The sequence below is a fragment of the Carassius auratus genome, chromosome 34 (assembly GCF_003368295.1).
Source record: "Carassius auratus strain Wakin chromosome 34, ASM336829v1, whole genome shotgun sequence".
NCBI classification, from domain to species: Eukaryota; Metazoa; Chordata; class Actinopteri; order Cypriniformes; family Cyprinidae; genus Carassius; species Carassius auratus.
The window spans coordinates 23,478,783-23,502,148 of NC_039276.1; the positions used below are offsets into that span (position 1 = coordinate 23,478,783).

At 37.9% G+C, this 23,366-nt stretch overlaps 1 protein-coding gene across 1 annotated transcript in view; it reads left to right on the forward strand.

Moving 5' to 3' along the window:
• bpifcl (BPI fold containing family C, like) overlaps positions 1 to 22,460 on the forward strand; it is a 47,577-nt gene extending 25,117 nt beyond the window's left edge. The window contains exons 8-16 of the mRNA XM_026218706.1: positions 2,876 to 2,967; positions 3,152 to 3,328; positions 15,978 to 16,037; positions 16,512 to 16,679; positions 16,993 to 17,060; positions 19,570 to 19,612; positions 19,734 to 19,797; positions 21,493 to 21,569; positions 21,691 to 22,460. Coding sequence (XP_026074491.1) covers positions 2,876 to 2,967; positions 3,152 to 3,328; positions 15,978 to 16,037; positions 16,512 to 16,679; positions 16,993 to 17,060; positions 19,570 to 19,612; positions 19,734 to 19,797; positions 21,493 to 21,569; positions 21,691 to 21,738 — 797 coding nt within the window. The 3' untranslated portion in view covers positions 21,739 to 22,460. The remainder of the gene's footprint in view (positions 1 to 2,875; positions 2,968 to 3,151; positions 3,329 to 15,977; positions 16,038 to 16,511; positions 16,680 to 16,992; positions 17,061 to 19,569; positions 19,613 to 19,733; positions 19,798 to 21,492; positions 21,570 to 21,690) is intronic.
• Positions 22,461 to 23,366: the final 906 nt, after the last annotated feature.

Genomic DNA, 23,366 nt, shown 5'->3' on the forward strand with positions numbered 1-23,366 from the left:
TGGCAAGGGGCATAACATTTCCATCACATGTTTGAGGCATTCAGCCAAAATAATGTGTTTTTTCCTTAAACAGCATAAAAACATTTCATTTCACCAAATAATGTTCTTTTTAGCAACATCATATGACTCATTTAAATCTATTACATCAGGTAGGCAAAATTATTTATTTTCTCATGTAACACAAGCAAGCAAACGGCTAAATCACATCATATACATGCTTCTAATTCTTCATCATTGAAAACAACATATTCAAATACAGGTACATCTCCAAAAAATATAATATCATGGAGAAGTTCTTTATTTTTTGTAATTTAATTCAAAAAAGCTAACTTTCTTATAGTCTAGATTCATTGCACACAATTTTTTTATATTTTTATTAAAAAAATAATAATAGTAAAGAACTTTTGAATGATATTTTAAAAAAATTAGATGTACCTGTATGAGCCTTTATTGTTTATTGTTAATTTCATTAGTCCAGTTATGATCTATGCGCAGTTGTTCTCGGAAAAGTGAGCAAGACACAGTCCATCCGTCCATCCATCCATCATCTTCCGCTTATCCGGGGCCGGGTCGCGGGGGCAACAGTATAAGCAGAGACGCCCAGACTTCCCTCTCCCTAGCCACTTCTTCCAGCTCTTCCGGGGGGACCCCGAGGCGTTCCCAGGTCAGCCGGGAGACATAGTCCCACCAGCGTGTCCTAGTTCTTCCCCGGGGCATCCTCCTGTTGAGACGTGCCTGGAACACCTCCCTGGGAAGGCGTCCAGGAGGCATCCGAAATAGATGCCCGAGCCACCTCAGCTGGCTCCTCTCGATGTGGAGGAGCAACGGCTCTACTCTGAGCTCCTCCCAAGTGGCCTAGCTTCTCACCCTATTTCTAAGGGAGCGCCCAGCCACCCGACAGAGAAAGCTCATTTCGGCCGCCTGTATCCAGGACCTTGTCCTTTCGGTCATGACCCACAGCTCATGGCCATAGGTGAGAGTAGGAACGTAGACTGACCGGTAAATCGAGAGCTTTGCCTTACAGCTCAGCTCCTTCTTCACCACGACAGACCGGTACAGCGACCGCATTACTGCAGAAGCTGCACCAATCCGTCTGTCAATCTCACGTTCCATCCTTCCCTCACTCGTGAACAAGACCCCAAGATACCTGAACTCCTCCACTTGAGGCAGGAACTCTCCACCAACCTGAAGTGGGCAATCCACCCTTTTCCAACTGAAAACCATGGCCTCAGACTTGGAGGTGCTGATTCTCATCCCAGCCGATTCACACTCGGCTGCAAACCGTCCCAGTGCACGCTGAAGGTCCTGGTCTGAGGAGGCCAACACGACAACATCATCCGCAAAAAGCAGCGACGAAATCGTATGGTCCCCAAACCGGACACTCTCTGGCCCTTGGCTGCGCCTGGAAATTCTGTCCATAAAAATTATGAACAGAACCGGTGACAAAGGGCAGCCCTGCCGGAGTCCAACATGCACTGGGAACAGGTCTGACTTACTGCCGGCAATGCGAACCAAGCTCTTGCTCCAGTCGTACAGGGACCGAACAGCCCTAAGTAGGGAGCCGCCGACCCCATACTCCCGAAGGATGTTGCGAGGAACACGGTCGAATGCCTTCTCCAAATCCACAAAACACATGTGGACTGGTTGGGCAAACTCCCATGAACCCTCCAGCACCCTGGAAAGGGTATAGAGCTGGTCCAGGGTTCCATGACCGGGACAAAAACCACACTGTTCCTCCTGAATCTGAGGTTCCACTATCGGCCGAATTCTCCTCTCCAGTACCCTGGCATAGACTTTATGTAAGGGGCCGGTGCATAGTGGATCAGGTGACAGTCGTCGGCGAGACCCCCGACGACCCGATCTCTGGACACGGAATCTGGCTTTAGCAAGACACAAGAGTAACAATATCATAATTATGGTTAAATAAGAAAACCAAACCATAACCAAATTAGGCTATATTTGTTGTCATTAAATATCTCAATCCACACATCAGGACATCAGCGGAGACCAGGACAACTAAAGCCCCAGATACAGATCCCCTGTAAAGACCTTGTCTCAGAAGACCACCAGGACAAGACCACAGGAAACAGATGATTCTTTGCTGCAGCATGGAATTGAACTACTGTTTTCATCTGGTCAGAGGAGAACTGCCCCCCCAATTGAGCCTGGTTTCTCCCAAGGTTTTTTTCTCCATTCTGTCACCTCTGGCTTGCTTAGTTGGGGTCACTTCACCTACAGCGATATCGTTGACTTGATTGCAAATAAATGCACAGACACTGTTTAACTGAACAGAGATGACATCACTGAAGTCAACAATGAACTGCCGTTAACTATCATTTTGCATTATTGACACACTGTTTTTCTAATGAATGTTGCTCAGTTGCCTTGACTCAATGTATTTTGTTTAAAGCGCTATATAAATAAAGGTGACTTGACTTGACATCATTAGATATGACATTAAGCACAAATTTATTTCATAAAAAGGCTTGATTGCTTCATTTTGGCATATGCTTCTATACTTTTGCCATTTAAACAATCTCAGCATGCGTTCATTTTGCTAGATGTTTGCCTCACTAAGGCTAATTTATGTCGTTCTTTGGACTGCGCCCTGGAAGTGATCTGTTAATTTTGCTTTACTTTAAATAAAACTGAAACTAAACTATATAAAAACTAAATAAATGTGTGTTTTCAAAAAATAAAAAATCAAAGTAAAAACAATGATAATAAAACTAATAAAAACTATACAGAGTTTTATTGCAACTTTTAAAATGATATTAAAATAAATAAATTAAAAAATTCAAAACTATAAAAATATTATTCCATTGTCCTCATTTGTAAGTGTATTTGTATTAATTCTCAAATTATTTTTTTCTAGTCAACATAACTGTGGATAAGTATATATATCTAAGCATCCTTCTCACATCCTCCCCGGCTGTGACCGATCAAAGCTTTGAATTAGATATTAAGGTAAGGATTTTTATTCAGTATTTGTATTAATGTTTTATTAAAATTCCCTCAGTTACAACTATTACTATTATTATTTTTCTGAATATATTTAGTATGTGAGTAGATTTCTTGATTTTATAGATTTTATTTACTTTGGAATTTTTACTTTGACCCGACAGTGATTTTCAGTGTGTTCCTGTGACAGGGGGAGTTTTACAGCATCAGTCATCCATCTGAACCACCTTTCTCTGCAAGTGCATTTTTCGTTCAGTATGCGGAAAACTACATGCTTTCACTGGCTGCATCGGAGTTCCTTGTAAATTCAGCAGCTTATGCATTCCTAAGCTCTGAGGTTCTCCAAATCAACATTACAGACAACATGGTAAGGAAATATAAATAAGCTTTCTCATTCAGTCAGTAGATTGATACTTAAACAAATACACAAATAAGTAAGTAAATAAATAAATAAATAGGTCACACTTTATTTTAAGGTCGAATTCTCACTGTTAACATACCATTAACTATGACTTTTGCCTCAATAAACTACTTATTTGCTGCTTATCAATAGTTACTAAGTGTTACAATAAAAGTATATTCTACCCTTTGAGATCCAAAATATAAGTTCTGGTTCTGGTTGGGCTACTCAGCAGAGGAGAGCAAGTACCCACATAGCAATTTTTCTCTGGCCCAGCTCTGGCCCACACAATTAGCTTTTGCTTGGCCCACATCCTGCAATGAGTTATGGTCCAAGTGTAGACCAGGTCAAGATTCCAGACAAGGTTCACACATCAGGGCCAGTTATGGGTAATAAACTTGACTGAGACTTGGGCCAGTTATGTCTGGAATCCAGACCTTGTCAACACTAGGACCGTAATTAGGAATGGATTCTTTCATATGGTTTACGATGTTATTACGAAGATATTCCCAACATTTTACAAACGCCTCCTTGTTGCAAGGTCAATAGGTCAAGGACAAGTCTATTCTGAACAACTGCTTTCATCTTCTTTAGTTCTTCTGTAATTAGACCTAGTGCTTGGGCAGCATCATTTTCCAATGACAAAACCTGCCAGGCTAGCCCATTGATCCCATTTTTAAGCAGTTGTGGTCCCTACTCATGTAAAGAAACCAACTGAAGAACATCCTACATTTTCCCATGGAATTGTCCATGGACTGACTGTCTTGTAGTTCCTATAGAGAGCAGAGATGGGTAGCAGCATCAACGCCAGTCTCCCTCATCTAAGTGGTAATATGCCATTCCTCCACAGGTCCAAATTATACCTGGAGAGCTATCAAGATACGAAAACAGACACTTGAAACTTTCAGTAGTCTGATTATAGTACTTAATAGTACAGTGATGATTCATATTTACAGCAGATGGATTCAGAGTTATGATATTCTAACAATCTGACATTCCTACATAATGATTTTCTTGGTTCGAACAGATACATAAATCTGCAATTGTTATTGTACATAAAATGCTGGTCAAGTCAAGTCTACTTTATTGTCAATTCTTCCAGATGTACAGTATTTATCAAAATTAATTTGACATGAACCAAAAGAAATGAACCAAGACAAAACATTAGCGTCTACAGCCGCGAGAGGGCACGGCTGTAGACGCTAATGTTTTGTCTTGGTTCTAAAACAAAATGCAACTTATAGTCCAGTGTGACTTTTGTTTTTTTTCGTCACAACATATTTTTGGACTGATGCGATTTATACTTAGGTGCGACTTATAGTCCGAAAAATACGGTACATACATAAAAATGATTGAAATTGTGTTACTGTCAGACCCATGGTGCATACAGATAACACTTAACATAAAAACTTCATATAAATAAAATACAACTATACAATACCCAAGGGCATGTAAACAAATAATAATAAAAATAATTATAAATTTAGCACGTTACCTGATTCTTGTTATCAATATCAAATAGCCATTTGATCTGGGCTTCGGCTACTTCTTTTGCAGCTTCAACAGCCTTTCTATTCCCTAAAGCCTGTTTTTCGTCTCCTGTTGCGTGACCTTTTACCTTTACTATGGCCACTTCGGAGGGTAGCTGCACTGCTTTGGTTAACTGTCCTATCACGTTTGAATGCGCTATGGGTTTTTCCATCTGCTGATTTGAAGTGTCTAGCTTCCCATGTTGTGGCAAAGTGATACAACCCCCCCATGCATATTTTGAATCAGTATAAATTTACATGTTCATAATAGCGCTACTAACTCAGCAGCTTGGGCCGAATTATAATCCAAAGGAAAACGTCTATTGTTTCCCCAGTTTCTGACACAACAGCATAGAAGTCAATTCATTGTGTCCCAAGTATGTTACTGTGGACTGAACCCATTGGAGCTTGTCTTTCGAGGCTTTGATTCCTGCCTGGGTGAGCACGTTGCAAATGATGATAGAGGCTTTTTCGCAGTCATCTTCCATTTTGCTCGTTATCAAACTATGCGTGGACTGTAGAGGGCAAATCAGTCATTTCGGATAATGTCCTCTGTACTTCTGCTAAAAAGACAGCGAGGAAGTCCACATAGCCATGCGATAAGCATGTCCACGAAAGCTGTTTTCCTTGGAAAGTGAAAGCTAGCATAGGCTACATGTCTGGATGTACAGTCAAAGAGAAAAAGGCTGCACAAAAGCCGATGACTGTAAAACATTTGTTATGCCTTCTGCTTTAACTACCGGGTTAATTGGCGTTATAAGGTACAATTGACTAACAATTGCTATATATGTCAGAGTTCTCATGCATCTGGAGCAACTGGGGGTTAAGTGTCTTGCTCAGGGACACATTAGTGTCTCACAGTGGATTCGAAACTGGGTCTCTCATACCAAAGGCAAGCTTCTTACCCACTGCGTTATTGTTAGTTTTTTTAAACTTTGCCCTATACGTTTCCATGTCTATAAAACCTGTATCATCTTTATACTGTGATCAAAATGATGGATCAACCATAGTCTCTACAGCTTGTGGTATGTAGGACCTGGGTTTACATACGGTTGGTTGCAATTCACTGCTTTCTTCCCATGTTGACAGTGGGTTCACAGAAAGCTTTCAACCAGATAGGAAATAAAAAGTAACCAGATTATCAATGAATTTGTGCATCAAATTTCGTCCTAGTAAATTTAGAGGAGCTCCTATTTCCAAAGGAGGTGAGACTGGACACTGAATGACACTGAAAGTGCTTGTGCAGAAAATTAATAAACATGCATTACAGGGAGGCACCCTCGTGATCACTTGATTTTTTTTCCTGATAATGAAATAACTTAAAATTGAGGTGCCTCACATACATGAGAAATATATCAAAAGAAAGCATGACATTTCTACTTTTAAACTAACCAATTCAAAATGAAAACAAATGCTCCCTGATTATGTAATCTGTGAAGTTGCATTTCTCTCGAAAGGTGTGTCCATGTGGAGAGAGTCAGCACCGTGAATGTCATTGTAACACTTTACAAACCTGCTGCTTTGTACTATTTTCCAGTTTTGCATTAATTGACTGTTAATTGTGCGCATCAACACTGCAGTCGTTTTGGCAATATAATAAATATAATATAATAAATATATTGCAGAAATATAAGAAACGTACCGAGGCTAAACATTAGGCCTAATCATTTTTAATTTCATTATTGGGCATTTCCAGCATTATTTACATGACTTTCAATTAAAACCTGAAATAAATTCTAACAGAATATATTCATTACCAAAATATAGAACACATTATGTTTTTCTTAATCCCAAACAGATTCCATACATCAGAACAAAAGTTTTTCTCTTTGGTAGATTCTTGTCTCTTTCATCAGTTTCTTTGTTTCTCTTTCAGAGGAGCCTCATGTCTTCTGTGACAAAACAAACCATATTATATTGTATGTAATACTCTGTATGTCATTGAAAAAATTGCAAAAGCCAAACCAAACAAGGAATTTGTCCTATAACAGACACTTTGCCTAAACCTGCAAGCTTGAAATACTGATCAGATATTCTCCAAATGAAAAGCAAGAGATTCACACTTTTATTTCAACCCCCATAAGCTATACAGAACTACCCCCAAACCCCCTCCAGCTGAACTGAATTCAGACACACTACTGGTTGTTTAGAGTAAAATGGACATGCTCTGTCTAAAATATATATATAGTGTGTGTCTGCCAGTGAGCAAGCTGCTTTTTGAAGCTGCTTTTGATGAATTGGCCTTAAACTGAATTATAGCACCAATGGTAATAGCACTGTTACAAAGGTTCAAATGCATCAAATGTCAGAAAACATTGTAATTTTCTCAGAATATACAATTAAAATTAGAGTCATTTGCTAATGATTCTAAAATTATTAGTTCCTTGCAAGTTCGGAGCAATCCCCTCCCTTCCATAAACAATCTGCTCTGATTGGTCAGCTGGCCAAGCCTGTTGTGACTGGCACAGAGGGGAGTCCATAAGCCAGTTAGCCAGCACTACCCAAATAGGTATAACTGCAGACTGGAGATCTCCAAAATGGGGCGTGAACTTCAAAATTGGGCAGAATCTCCAAAATGGGGCAGGGTCTCCTTTCGCAAAGACTTTCACCATTGGCTGTGGCTTACATTTCAAAATAAAACTTTATAAATTAAACATTGTTTCTAGTTAATCTAAAATAAAATATGCTATACACCTATCCTGACAAAAGTCTTGTCACCTTTTCAAGTTGTAGGAACAACAAGGCAAGGCAATGCGAGGCAATATATGAAACCATTTCAAATGAAGGTTGGGTGTGCTGGGGTTCTTCTTCTACACAATTGGGAATGTGTTAATTACAGTATTTGTCACAGGTGAGGCTATAATCTGTAATTGGTTGATTCCTTTAAAGATGTCACTTTTGTCTAAGCAACGTCTGACCTGTGTGCAGTTTTACAAATGCTAGAAACGTGGCTTTCTAAAGAAAGATTGCTATTAAATAGCACACCTAGGTTCCTAACTGATGACAAAGAATGGAAAGAGTAGCCATTAAGTCTTAGACAGTGTTATAGGTTATTACATACAGTTTTTAGGTCCTATAATTAACACCTCTGTTTTTTTCAGAATTTAGCAGTAAGAAATTACTCGTCAGCCAGTTTTTTATATTGACTATGCATTCCATTAGTTTTTCAAATTGGTGTGTTTCACCGGGCTGCGAAGTAATATAGATCTGAGTATCATCAGCATAACAGTGAAAGCTAACACCATGTTTCCTGATGATATCTCCCAAGGGTAACAAGTAAAGCGTGAAGAGTAACAGCCTATTACTGAGCCTTGAGGTACTCCATACTGCACTTGTGATCAATATGATACCTCTTCATTCACCGCTACGAATGGATGGCGGTCATATAAATATGATTTAAACCATACTAATGTACTTCTATTAATGCCAACAACGTGTTCTAGTCTATGCAATTTTTTTTTTTTTTTGCTGAAATAAATAAACAAATCATTAAATTAAAGGGATAGTTCACCCAAAAATGAAAATTATGTCATTAATAACTCATGTCGTTCCAAACCAGTGAGACCTCCGTTTATCTTCGGAACACAGTTTAAGATATTTTAGATTCAGTCCGAGAGCTCTTAGTCCCTCCATTGAAAGTGTGTGAACACTATACTGTCCATGTCCAGAAAGGTAAGAAAAACATCATCAAAGTAGTCCATGTCACATCAGAGGGTCGGTTAGAATTTTTTGAAGCATCAAAAAACATCTTGGTCCAAAAATAGCAATACTACGACTTTATTTAGTATTGTCTTCTCTTCCGTGTCTGTTGCAAGACAGTTCAAAACAAAGCAGTTTGTCATCTGGTTCGCAAACGAATCATTTGATGTAACCGGATCTTTTTGAACCAGTTCACCAAATCGAAATGAATCGTTTTAAACGGTTCGCGTCTCCAATACGCATTAATCCACAAATGACTTAAGCTGTTAACTTGTTTAATGTGGCTGACACTCCCTCTGAGTTCAAACAAACCGATATCCCAGAGTAATTCATTTACTCAAACAGTACACTGACTGAACTGCTGTGAAGAGAGAGATGAACACAGAGCCGAGCCAGATAAGGACTCGTTCACGAGTCAAGAATTGGTTGCATCGGTTTTCAGATAACCAGTAGTTCTTTCTGACAGTTCGATTCAATAAACCGGTTGAAGAAAACGGTTCACCGGTTCTTTTGTGCTCGACGTAATGGCGTCATTGGCGATGGCTGCAAGCCTTCGGTTTACCAGGGCTCACATCATTAGCACAGAGTCAGTTCAGAATCATTCACCAAAAGAATCAGTTCGGTTCAGACGCTCTGTGTGACAGTCTGCTTCACACTGAATCACACATGCACAGTATCATCAGCTCCTCGGTTCTCGAATCGGACCCATCTGACAGAAACGGTTCTTGACTCGTGAATGAGTCAATGTTTTGTTTGTTAACTGGCTCGGCTCGGTGTTCATCTTCAGTTCTCTCTTCACAGCAGTGTACTGTTTGAGTACATGAATTACTCCGGGATATGAAAAGATGGCGGTGATGGCGGTGACGACGGTGTATCGCATCTTGGCAGGTGCAGCGACTCCCTCGATATTTCAACTAGCCGGCCGTTTTCTTTGTTTTAAAGCATACTTGTCAGAGGCCGTATTAAATTTTCTAAGCAGAGCTAAAAAACTTTTAAATGATAAATTGGAATATACGTGTTGTAGTATGTTTTTTATACTATTACTCTTTTCCACCATTGCACTACCGGTGCGTGTGGTGTCCAGAGCTGTTCACGCTGATCAGCCGTGCTTCAGGAAGAACTTTAGCAACTATTTCGTGGATCAGGGAAAAAACTGTCTTCATCTTGTTCCTCTCCCGGTATCTATCCGTGCGGGAAGTTTTCATCAAAACTTGCTCGGCTATCATGCAATTTATTCATCTGTTTTGAGCCATGGACGCGCTGTGATGTGCAAACAGATCGTCCGACAACGGAGATCCGTTGTGTCTACTCGAAAGACTCATGGATTCTTGCTTGTCTTACTACTGCTTTCCGGTGATGTTCAATTAAATCCGGGTCCAGTTTATCAACAAATACAGCAGGACTCTGGAGCTGAGCCTCACCTGGCAACAACAACCATGGTGTCTCAAAACGAAGGGAGTACCTGTGGATTTCCTGTTGATCTACCTGGCCTTCCAAACAGTGAAGTGAGTTTAACTAACAACGCACTCAATGTTCCAAGTTATGACATCTCTACACTGCTTCCCAGTCATTTTACAAGATTAAAAGAAACGTCAGTGTATACCGCAAACGCTTCCCTGTGCCGAAATCCTGCAGTAAGAAGGCAGTCATTGTGTAAGATCTTTCAGACTGCTAATCATGCGAAGGTCCTATGGGATACTAAAGTTAAACCGAGAGGTCTTTTTGGCGGCCATCTGAATATAAGAAGCGTTGTGGCAAAGAGCGAACAGTTGACACATTTATTATCCAACTCAAATCTGGACTTCCTTGGTATCTCTGAAACGTGGTAGCAACATTCAACATCTTCTAGTGTGTTTATTATGCCTGGATATCAATGTTTTAGACGGGATAGATCTTCTGGAAGGGGAGGGGTAGTGTTAATATATGTTAAAAACAGTATTAAGTGTGAACGTCTTATGTTTAACACTGTTAATGATTTAGAATTTGTTGGGCTGAAAATGATTTTATCTCCTCAAATGTCATTCACTGTTTTATGTGTATATAGACCCCCTTCAGCAAACAATACCTTCTATGATCAACTTACAGGAATTTTAAAAGAATGTAATCATAACAAAGAAATAATTCTTATGGGTGATTTTAATTTGAATTGGGAAGATAAATTAAAAAGGAAAAAATTGAAAATTTTTGCAGATAAATTTCTTCTGAATCAGGTAATTAAAGGACCAACAAGAATTTCTAAATCTTCAAAAACACAGTTAGATTTAATATTTTCCAATAGACCTGAAAGGATAATCAAAAGTTATAATTTGATCACTGGGTTATCTGATCACAATTTAACTTTAGTTGCACGGAAACTAACGAAAAATAGATTTAAAAATAATGTAACTTCTACAAATGTTTTTCATTGTATACCTAAAGGAAAATTAGTAGCTTTTGATGAGGAAATAGCTGATTTAAAGTGGAATGATATCTTATCTTCCAAGGATATAGATTATGGTTGTAATACATTTTATAATAGAATTAATTCTGTAAGAGATACATTTACTGTTAGTGTTCAGAAAAAAACCAAGCATAAGAATGTTTTACCGTGGTTCAATGAGAATTTATGGAAGTGGATGAAAAGTAGAGATTCCGCATTAAAGAAAGCTATTAAGACTGGAAGAGACACTGATAGGCTTTGTTACAAAAGTTTACGAAACAAAGTTATTCGAGAGTTGAGAGTTGCTAAATCCAATTATTATCTTCATCAAATGAATGAGGCTTAAGGTAATAGTTAATCTGGAAAAACATAAATACTCTTTTACGGAAGGAACCAAATTTTATAGGAGATGTTAAGCTTAAAGTTAGTGGAAATCTAATTGAAGATGATTGTGCCATTGCTACTATTTTTAATAGTTTTTTTATTAACTCTGTTAAAGAATTAGGGGATACATTTGCAAGAAGGGAAATAAATATTATTCCGAATGAGGATGTATGTAAAGGTTTTAATTTAATTAAGACAAATGAAATGCAAGTTAATAAAGTTATTAGCTCATTGAAAAATTCAAAATGTAAAGATGCACATTATTTTGATACTATTTTTGTTAAAACTCATAAAGATATTTTAACCCCCGTTATCACTCATTTAATTAATTTATCATTTGAAGGTAGTGTTTTTCCTACTGCGTGGAAGAAAGCCATTGTTACTCCTATTTTTAAATCTGGAGATCATTATGAGGTTAGTAACTACAGACCCATAAGCATACTGCCAGTACTCTCAAAGGTTGCAGAGAAGATTGTTTTTGAACAGCTGACATCCCATCTTAACATAATTGAGTCTGGCTTACATTGTATGCAGTTTGGCTTTAGAGCAAATCACTCGACCGAAACAGCGACTTTACATTTACTAGAGCAAATCAAATCTAAAGTTGACAAAGGAGGATTTGTTGGGGCTATATTTTTAGATCTACGTAAAGCCTTTGATATGGTTAATCATGCAGTGCTCCTTTCCAAATTGTCTACATTTCAACTATCATCTGAAACTTTAGAATGGATATCCTCATACCTGCTTAATAGAGAACAATGTGTGAAAATCAAAGGAGCTAAGTCTAGCAACTTGCATTACACAATGGGCGTACCCCAAGGATCAGTACTAGGTCCTTTACTATTTAGTTTGTATATTAATGATCTCCCGCAACAGTGTGAAGGGACTCAAGTACAAATGTATGCAGATGATACTGTGATTTTTACACATGCGAGAACAGCTGAATTAGCAGCTGAGAAGTTAAAATCTGTTATTGAAAGAGTTACACAGTGGCTGGAACAATCATGTCTTAGCTTGAATATTAGTAAAACTAAAGGAATTTTTTTCACAAAAACAAAAGTTAAATCTCCTGATGTTGACATATTTATTAATGGTGAAAAGATAGAAATAGTTAATGAATTAAATTATCTTGGTTTAACATTGGACTCTAATCTTAGTTTTAAAAAACATGTAAAGAAAATGGTGAGAAATATTAAATACAACATGGCAAACTTCAGACAAATTAGACATTGTCTTTCTTTTGAGGTAGCTAAGGCTCTGATGCATGCTACAATCTTCTCTCACATGTCTTATTGTTTGACATGTTGGGGTCAAGCTGGTGAAACTGTTATTAAACCCTTGAAATCTCTATATAAACAGACATTAAAAATGTTAGATAAAAAACCTAACCATTTTCATTCTTGTAGGATCATAGAGACGTATAATTTTTTAAACTTCGACAATTTTAGACTTTATTCAAGCATGTGTATGGTTCACAAAATTTTAAATGGTCTGGCTCCTTCTGTATTACGTGACTTTATTCATCCTCGCTGTGAAACGTCTGTGAGATCAACCAGACTATCGCATATGAGTAATTTTGTAGTTCCCTTTCGTCGTTCTGCATTTGTACTATCATCTTTTACAGTGAAAGCCACTAATCAGTGGAATGCCCTACCAGAGGACATAAAAGGGTGTAAAACTCATGGTCTTTTTAAATTTAAGTTAAAATCTTTTTTAAAATCAAATCAACTATGTAACCACTAAGAATGTTGTAGATAAATTGACTGACTGATTTAGTTGTTTTACAGCCATTTATGGCCTTGACAGTATGTGTGTATGTATCTATTGTTTTCTAACATATAGGTATTTTTTGTGTTTTGTAAGCGTTGACCTGCCTGGGGACTACGGACGAAAATTAGCCTTTGGCTAAATCCGGTGCAATGCATGAAATGTGAATTTTATGTTAAAAATTGTGCATGGTCCCGTTATAAATAAATAAATGAATGAATGAATATTGGTTTGTTTGAACTCAGAGGGAGTGTCAGCCACATTAAAAAAGTTAACAGCTTAAGTCATTTGTGGGTTAATGCGTATTGGAGACACGAACCATTTAAAACAATTCAGTTCGATTTGGTGAACTGGTTCAAAAAAAGTTCGTTCACGAACCGGATATCACAAACTGCTTTGTTTTAAACTGTCTTACAACCAGGGGGGCAGGGTTTCATATTTTTTTGAAGCACCCCTGGACACCGCCATTGGCTAGCAGACCCCCACCTGCTGTTAGCATTGCATTGACACCCATTCATTTTGGCGTCACTTTGACAGCAAATAAATTTACATCTGAGGCGTTTAAAAACTACATTTGTCCATTAATTATTTCTAAAGAAACACGAAAATGTATAAAAGGCTACATTACCTTGTATCTTACGTTATGGTCCCTTAGAAGCAGTTTTTGTAAAAAATAGGCTAACGATTGCGTCATAACCAGCGACTCTGTGTCGCACAGTAGAGAAATTACCGTATGGACAGGAGGAGAAGCTCGCAGCTAATCTTTTACTGTCTATATGAGGCATTTGGGGGGACATGGAGGCATAAAGTCAGGGGAGATAATTAATCAGAATACTTACCAAAATTTACTCCTGTTCACGCTCACCTTCTCTGGAAGATTCGGTGGGTGATTCAGATTTCTCTTGGCACAGCGATTAGAAGACTTACAGGTTGCTCATGTGACATCTACGTCATCAAGTTCAGTTTGAGTCTGCGCAGTACACCCGACCCGAAGGAAGTGCGTGCTTCTAATTGACTTCACTTGTCTCCGTTGAATCCAATGGGGTCGCTGTGTCCATTTCTTTTAAAGTCTATGCTTACGACAGACATGAAAGAGAAGACCATGCTGAATAAAGTCGTAGTTTTTGCTATTTTTGGACCAAAATGTATTTTTGATGCTTCAGAAAATTATAACTGACCCTCTGATGTCACATGGACTACTTTGATGAGGTTTTTCTTACCTTTCTGGACATGGACAGTATACCATTCACACAGTTTCAATGGAGGGACTGAGAGCTCTCGGACTAAATCTAAACTATCTTAAACTGTGTTCCAAAAATAAACGTAGGTCTTACGGGTTTGGAACGACATGAGGGTAAGTTATTAATGACATAATTTTGCAAATTGGGCGAACTTACTCTTTAAGTATCAAGCCTTTCATAGTTTGTAACATTAATGTGACTATAGTGCCAAAATGTGTTAAAAATAGGCCTAACCTATAACATGCAACAATAAACCAGCTTTTCAATGTTTATTTATTTATTTATTTATTTTTCTATGGCATAATGCACACATCCTTAAAGTTAATATCCCAATTTTTGTACGATTACTAGTTTTTCATGTCGCAGGTTAAGCCTATTATCCTTGATTTCTCATAAATTATTTTGTTCAAGGTATTTTTTTTTTTAATGGTGCGAATAAAGTCTCATGAACAAGCGGCCTTGTACACATATATATGTATGCTTGTACAGTGGACCAACGGACATGGTCCGGATTTTTTGGGAAAAATTTTCATTAGCCTGTAGATGATCCAAATGAAACATCTTAATACAACATAAGGAAATTGTGTAGTTTTAATGGGTTCATAATCACTGTTTAATTACCATAACATGCAGTAAGAGCCTTTGTGTAAATTACATTTTATTTTGGTGCACCCCTAAATAAATACATTTTCTAACGATTTTTAAGGATGTTATAATGTTATATCATGAAGTTAGGTTTGTTTTATTTTGTTATTTGATCTCCGTTTACAAAACAAAATATAATTGCAGTTAGTTTGCAAACTCTCCCTTTGCGCCACCTAGTGGTAGTTTCGTGAACGACTTTAACACAAGACTGACTTGCAGGGCAAGCGTCATTTTGGTGAGGATGATTTCACCAAGTACAACATGTTCCTGGAACAACATTCCAATCAACCAATCAGAATAGACATGTATTTTCAGGAAATATCTGTTTAAGGCTTACAATCAGGGTTAGGTGCTTCTTCACCCTTGTTAATCAGCTGTAATTTCTCATTGATTTTAGGAATAAATTATGGGTAGGGTTAGGTTTAGGGTAGGGATTGGGTTAAATCTATATTTTTGGACAATAATGTTGATCCAGGATCATCAGAAGATGTTGATCCAGGAACATGTCTTACTTGGCAAAATAACGGCGACCGACTTTCAGTTAACGCCATGGCCCTGCAGCGGAATTAGGTGTTTTAGTTGGCCACCTACTGTAGAATATGGTCATGCAGAATTAACGACTTTATAAGTACTAATAAACAGCCAATGTGTTAATAATAACCATGATAAGCAACTAGTTAATAGTGAGAATTGGTGTCTATACTAAAGTGTTACCAATAAATAAATAAATACTTCTATCAAATCAAACAAAAACAAGATGGCATCTGTGTTGGTAGAGTTGTGTACCTTGATTGACCTACAAGGGATTGTGATGCCTTATATGAAACTGAACATAATAGAAATTAAGGGTATTAATTTAAAATAAATTGAGATAAAGAGATTTACTAATCAAGTCACTCATTCAGCCATCTTTTATTATGTGTCAATCATAGATACCGAAGAGTTTCCCAATACATCTGAACACCAGCCAGTTTGGTGCTTTCATTCCACAGGTCAGTATGCTGTGTATACAGGTTGTGATATTGGAAGTAAAAATTTAACCTGTTAACCTGCACAAGGATGCCAGCATCCTGAAACAGTCTTTGTTTGTTTTGAATATATTAGTTCAAAGTTACTGTTATAAACTGCTATAATGTTATAAAGTAAAACAATGTTAGTAACTTGACAAACAATACATGATTAAAATGATCTACATCCCAAGCTTCAATCTGTCTTACTATATAATTTACTGTTTAAATAACTTTTAGTAACAAAAATGTACTAATAAGATTTATCAGAAGTTATATTAATTGATATATAATTATTATAAAAATATCTCATAACTAACTACACATAATACAGCCACATATGTTGATGAAACACCAATTAGGCCTTATGTGTCCATCTCTGTCCGTTACATGTTCTATAGTTTCTACAAGTTGTTATCCAGATGAATAATTTGATTTCTTTAAAAATTGTTTGTTCAGCTGCGCACATTATATCCCAACATGGAGATGCAGGTGCTCTTATATGCCAGTAAGACGCCACTATTCTCCTTCAGTTCAGGGATGATAGACCTTCATGTATCTGCTGCAGCCAAGTTCTCAGCTGTTCAACCTGATGGCATGCTGGTGCCTCTTTTCAGACTGGATGTGGTGAGTTTTGTCTTTGGATAAAATAATGTAAAAAAAAAAAAAAAAGGTAAGAAGGACTCGCTTATTCTCACAGTAAGTACATAGTAACAGTTAGTACTGCAGCTGCTAATATTTGTAAAAAATAAAATAAAATAAAAATAAATCTGTACAAATGCTAGTTGGCAACACCTGTAACCAACTGTAAATAGATGCTGAAAACTTTTATAACATTATATATTCACTGAATTGGTCAAAATGTGATTTATGTAAAAGATATCAGCAATTCAGCTTAAAATTGAATAGCTTAAGTGTTCCTCTCATACTCCCCCCGCAGGATGGCAGCTTCAGTGGAAGTGCTTTGATTGACAATAAACACCTTACTGGAGATTTTAAAATGAAAAAGTGAGTAATATTGATATTTGTTAAATTAAAGTCGCAAGCAATTATGATCTATTCACGGGTGGGTCTAAATGGTAGCCAGGTGTGACACTGGCCGAATAGAAATCTGATTGTGTGTGTGTGTATGTTTTGGACTAATATACAAACCCGATTCCCAAAAGGTTGGGACACTGTACAAATTGTGAATGAAAATAGAATGCAATGATGTGGAAGTTTAAATTTTTCATATTTTATTCAGAATACAACAGAGTATTTTTTTAAGTCTTTTTATAACAGTCTGCAAACGTCTGGGGACTGAGGACACAAGTTGCTCAAGTTTAGGAATATGAATGTTGTCCCATTCTTGTCTAATACAGGCTTTTAGTTGCTCACCTGTCTTAGGTCTTCTTTGTCGAATCTTCCTCTTTGTGATGGGCCAAATTTTTTCTATGGGTGAAAGATCTGGACTGCAGGCTGACCATTTCAGTTCCCGGATTCTTCTTCTACACAGCCATGATGTTGTAATTGATGCAGTATGTTGTCTGGCATTGACATGTTGGAAAATGCAAGGTCTTCCCTGAAAGAGACGACGTCTGGATGGGAGCATATGTTGTTCTAGAACTTGGATATATCTTTCAGCATTGATGGTGCCTTTCCAGATGTGAAAGCTGCCCATGCCACACGCACTCATGCAACCCCATACCATCAGTGATGCAGGCTTCTGAACTGAACGCTGATAACAACTTGGGTTGTCCTTGTCCTCTTTAGTCTGGATGACATGGCATCCCAGTTTTCCAAAAAGAACTTCAAATTTTGATTCGTCTGACCACAGAACAGTTATCCACTTTGCCACAGTCCATTTTAAATTAGCCTTGGCCCAGAGAAAACGCCTGTGCTTCTGGATCATGTTTAGATATGGCTTCTTTTTTGACCCATAGAGTTTAAGACAATGTTTTCTTGAAGTATTCCTGACCCCATGTTGTGATTTCAGTGTGATGCAGTGGCGTCTAAGGGCCCAAATTTTAGGAGCATCCAGTATGGTTTTCCGGCCTTATTCCCTTACGCACAGAGATTGTTCCAGATTCTCTTAATATTTGGATGATATTATGCACTGTAGATGATGATATCTTCAAACTCTCTGAGAAACTCCTTTTTGATATTGCTTCACTATTTTTCGCCGCAGCATTGGGGGAATTGGTGATCCTCTGCCCATCTGGACTTCTGAGAGACACTGCCACTCTGAGAGGCTCTTTTTATACCCAATCATGTTGCCAATTGACCTAATAAGTTGCAAATTGGTCCTTGGATGTTTAACTTTTCCGGCCTCTTAATTTGCTAAATGTCCCAACTTTTTTGAACGTGTAGTTCACATGAAATCCAAAATGAGCTAATATTTGGCATAACATTTCAAAATTTCTCACTTTCAACATTTGATATTGTTATCTATATTCTATTGTGAATAAAACATAAATTTATGAGATTTGTAAATTATTCCATTCCTTTTTACTCACAATCTGTACAGTGTCCCAACTTTTTTGGAATCGGGTTTGTAGAACAAACTTCCTTAACTTTATTAATGTGTAGTGTAGCTACTGGGGTAAATTACACTATGAATACCAAAACCTTGAGAAAATGGGTCCCACTTTATATTGTGTCCCTAATGCCTGCGTACATACATAGTAACTAGATGTGTACATATTATGTAACCACAGTGGTACACATTGGTACATAGTATCTACAGCTGTAATGTTTGTGCAACTAACAGCATGTTTTGGTAAAGCAAGTGTTATATTTTATATTAGGTTTATCATGTAATTACTCTGATGTTACACAGCAGTGGCCAGTAAGTTAGGCTTAGCACGTTAATTGTGGTTGGTGTCCAGAATGTTACACAGTTACAAAGTGGACAGTTACTGAGGAGTTACCATGTAAGTACACTGGTATTACAATGGTGCACCAACTCCCACTTTACATATTCCTAAACCTAGCCATCTCCACCCCCTGGATCCCATTCTCACCCCTAAACCTACCCATCTCCACCCTCTAGATCAAATGGTTCTAATTACTCTTATATTGTTGTTACAAAATGTAGTTATATAATTCCTGTTAAACAAATTCTTAGGGAAGTGAAAAAAGTGCTGTTACCAATGTCATGTTACACATTTGTACTTACACAATCCATCCTGAGGGTTGTTACATGTGTGTAGTTGTAGAAATATTACAGCGGTAGATACTATGTACCAATGTGGACTTACACTGTGGTTCCATAATTATTCAAGACAGTCAGTACTCAATAAAAAATAACATGACATTTTCATGATCCCTCTTATTTTGTTAAAATTATGAACATTTTGCATATTCTGCATGGGGTATGTAAACTTATGAGCACAACTGTATTATATTATAAACTTTATATGAGATTAATATTAATATCGTTTATATTAACAGCTTGATGGATTACTTAGCCACTCATAATGTAAATGTTATGTTTGTAAAACTCTGCATCTTCCTTTTCCCTGAATTCTGAATCAAGTTTAACACTGACTGTTGGATCATCTGAGATTGGTGATTTCAAGGTAAGATCCGATGAAATATAATAATCAATTACCAGACACTGATGATTCATGTCATATAACATTGATCTACCAAAATAAATATACGTTTTGTTTTCTTTGTGTTATGTTTCAATGTACACAGACTGCCGTGATCGAGCAAATGTTAGTGATTGCAGTAAACAGTTTTGCAATCCCAAAACTAAATGGTAAACATTTCGAATTATATTGCATTAATTATAATCTGTTTCATTATTTAAAGTATTCATAAGTGTGTAAATTTCCTTCCAAAGGAAAGTTTGGAAACTGTACAGTCATGGATAAAAGTTTTTGAAGTGACATAAATTTTGTGCTTTGCAAAGTCTACTTCTTAAACTGTTGTGGTTTTCATTCACAGTGTTCCTATATTATTGTGTAGAATGATCAGATGCATTTTAAATAATTGCTAAAAGCTTCATCTGCAAAAAAAATAAAAAAAATAAATAAATACTTTTCGCGAAAAAACAAAAACAAACTAATTTGACTCTTTTGTATCCTGACACAAAATGACCAGCTAACATTAATTGATTAATCATATCAGCAGCACATGTGAAAGTGTGAATGAGTACTAGTCAGATTAATAACTATCATAGTAATTAGACTGTAAGAGCAGACTGATTACTATAAAAGGAGGGAAGAAACACGTGCAGCCATCATCACTTTGCATCACAATGGCCTCACTTGCAAGGAAATTGCTACAAGGAGTTTAGAGACCATTTACCAGATCATCAAGAACTTCAAGGAGAGCGGTCAGACTTCAGTGAAGAAGTCTTCATGAAGTTCAAGAGTGTGCAGCCAAGTGTCTGGTCCGTCTCCTCCTGAGGTGGCAGCTACAGAATCGTGTCACCAGCAGTGCAAAGCTTGCTCAGGAAGGGCACCAGGTTGGTGTGAGAGCATCTGCTATGGCCTGGTGTCAAGAAGGGCATCAAAGAAGCCATTTCTCTCCAAGAAAAATATCAAGGAAAGACTGAAATTCTGCAGGAATAAAATGATTGGAGAGCAGAAGAGTGGTTCAAAGGTATTTTCTGAAGCTGAAGCTCCCTTCCGACTGTTTGGGATATCTGGAAAATCAATTGTTCAGAAAAGAAAAGTTGAGCGCTAGTCCTGTGATGTGTCAACAGTAATGCACCCTGAGACCATCCATGTGTGGGTTTTCTTTTCAACCAAAGGAGTGGGTCTCTCATAATTCTGCCCAAAAGCACTGCCATGAATAAAGAAAGGTACCAAAACATGCTGCAAGATCGACTTCTTCCAACGATCCATGAGCAATTTGGTGATAATCAGTGCATTTTTTGCAGCATTATGGAGCACCATGTCAGGAAGCAAAAGTAATAAAGATGTGGCTTGAAGATCATTGAAATTTTTGATCCATGGACAGGCAACTACCCGGATCTCAATCCCATAGAGAACCTGTGGTCAGTCCTCAGAAGGCGGTTTACAAGCAGAAGCCCAAAAATTGTGATCAACTCTGAGAACTAACTAACTAGGCAAGAATTGATCACCATCAGTCGGGATTTGGCCCAGAGGCTGATATTCAGCATGCCAGAGCAAATTGCAGAGGCTATAAAGAACAGTGGTCAACACTGTAAATATTGACTTAAATTTTGTTTTGTCAATAAAAGCCTTTAAAACTTATGATATTCTTATCATTGTTTTTCACTATACCATAGTAACGTGGAAAAACAATCTTCAAATACTGAAGCAGCAAACTTTGCAAATCACAAAATTTATTGGCCATAAGTGTAGACATTGAAAACTTGGTTTTAGAAAGGAATTATTGTTATCACGGTCCGAGCATTGATGATGCGAGGACCCACTTGGAATTGTTTTGTTTATCATCATTATTATTGTACTTTGTATTGTAGATTACCTGAAGACTGGCTTTCGTCTACCCACACTGCAGCACTTTAGTTTGGTTAATTCTAAATTGCTTATAAAAAATGTGAGTACTATTAAGTTACTATTACTATTGAGAGTTTGAATTGTGTTTGTTATTGAAAAGTTGTTAGAAAGCAACTCAGTGGTAGTCTAAATTAGTTTTTCACTTTGTAACTCTCTTTCAGGGCTTTGTGGTCATTTTTACTGATGTTGAAGACTCTTGGACAGTCTAAATGAAAACTGAGGTCTAAATGTCTTGAAATAACCACTTAACTGGAGTCAATCTGCCTGGATAAGTAATCTGGCTTGCAAGGAAGGGTGGTGTGTTCAGGGACAAAATTCCCTCATTCCCTCATGATCCATTATCTGTCATGTTTATGTTGTGTTCTATTGACTTAAGTCAAGTCATTAAGTTTTTATTGTTGGTGTATCCTCCTCCCCTATGTAAATTTCTGGTTCTTTATTGCCTTGGTTTTTGATTGTCAATTATTCCAATTTGTACTGTTTATGCACATCTGCTTTTAGTCTTGGTCTCTATATACATACACACTCTGGATGTGTGTGTGGCCTCATTCACTGTTCCCTACATTAGTCATCTAATAGATTACAGTTGAAAGAGTGAATGGAAATGAGTAAGTATATTCAGACACTGAGTGTGCGGGAAGGGCAGCCGCTTTTCTGTAGTTTATGCTTGCTTTTTAAAAATTATTTGAAACCTAGCAATCTGGCAGCTCCAGTAGTTAAGGAAAAATGCCCTATTAAAATGTTATAGGGTGTTATTTCGGACACATCCTCTGATTCGTTCTGTTCATTGTCTGTTCTTTTTTAAATGTAGCCATGTTTCATTAAGCTAGTCAATCTGTAGTGTTTTTGCTGTTCTTTTGGACATAATGTTCTTTTTACCTTTTATCTTGTATTTTCTTCCATGCTTAATAAAGCTGCAAATAGATCCATAGATCTACTCCTTTCTCTGAGAAACTTAAGAGTATCTATGTAGGCCTTTTGGGTACAACACATGATGGATACAGATGAACAGCATGGGAGATCTTCACACTAGATGAACAGGTTATAATGTCCAACATGAAAGTGAAAGTGACATGTCATACAGCCAAGTATGGTGACCCATTCTCGGAATTCGTGCTCTGCATTTAACCCATCCAAAGTGCACACACACACAGTGAACCCACACACACCATAAACCATTTATGCTGCAGTGCCCGGGGATCATCTGGGGGTTCAGTGCCTTGCTCAAGGGCACCTCAGTCATGGTATTGAGGGTAAGGATGGGTGTCGATAAGGTTTTAATGGTATTACTACTCTTACCGATACTGCTTAACGGTCCGCTTCTTTAACGGTATTCTTATCGGTACTTTGTGTTGTGTTACTTTGTGTTGTGTCAGGCAGTCGAAAACGTCCCAAGGTTACGTATGTAACCCTAGTTCCTCGAGGGAACGAGACGCTGCGTCGAGCGCTTTTGGGGAACGCCTTTGGCAAGAACAACTCTGAATATCGTGTGCAATCAGTCCAATGGAAGAGCGTGGCGTCACGGGCGGGGTGACGCAGCGACCAGGAAGCTATAAAGGCACCTGCCACACAGCTGACTTCAGCTTCGAGTAGGGAAGCAAGCGCAGGCAGGGTGCCGGGAGTATGGCTCTGCGACGCAGCGTCTCGTTCCCTCGAGGAACTAGGGTTACATACGTAACCTAGGGACGTTCCTCTTCGGGAACTCGAGCTGCGTCGAGCGCTTTTGGGGAACGATGTGCCAACGCTGCCAGACTACCAAACCCCTGCCTTGTGTGTATCCGAAGAGCACAGCTAAGGCGAGAGGACAGAAGAGCCAGGAGCGGCCTGCATATCAAGA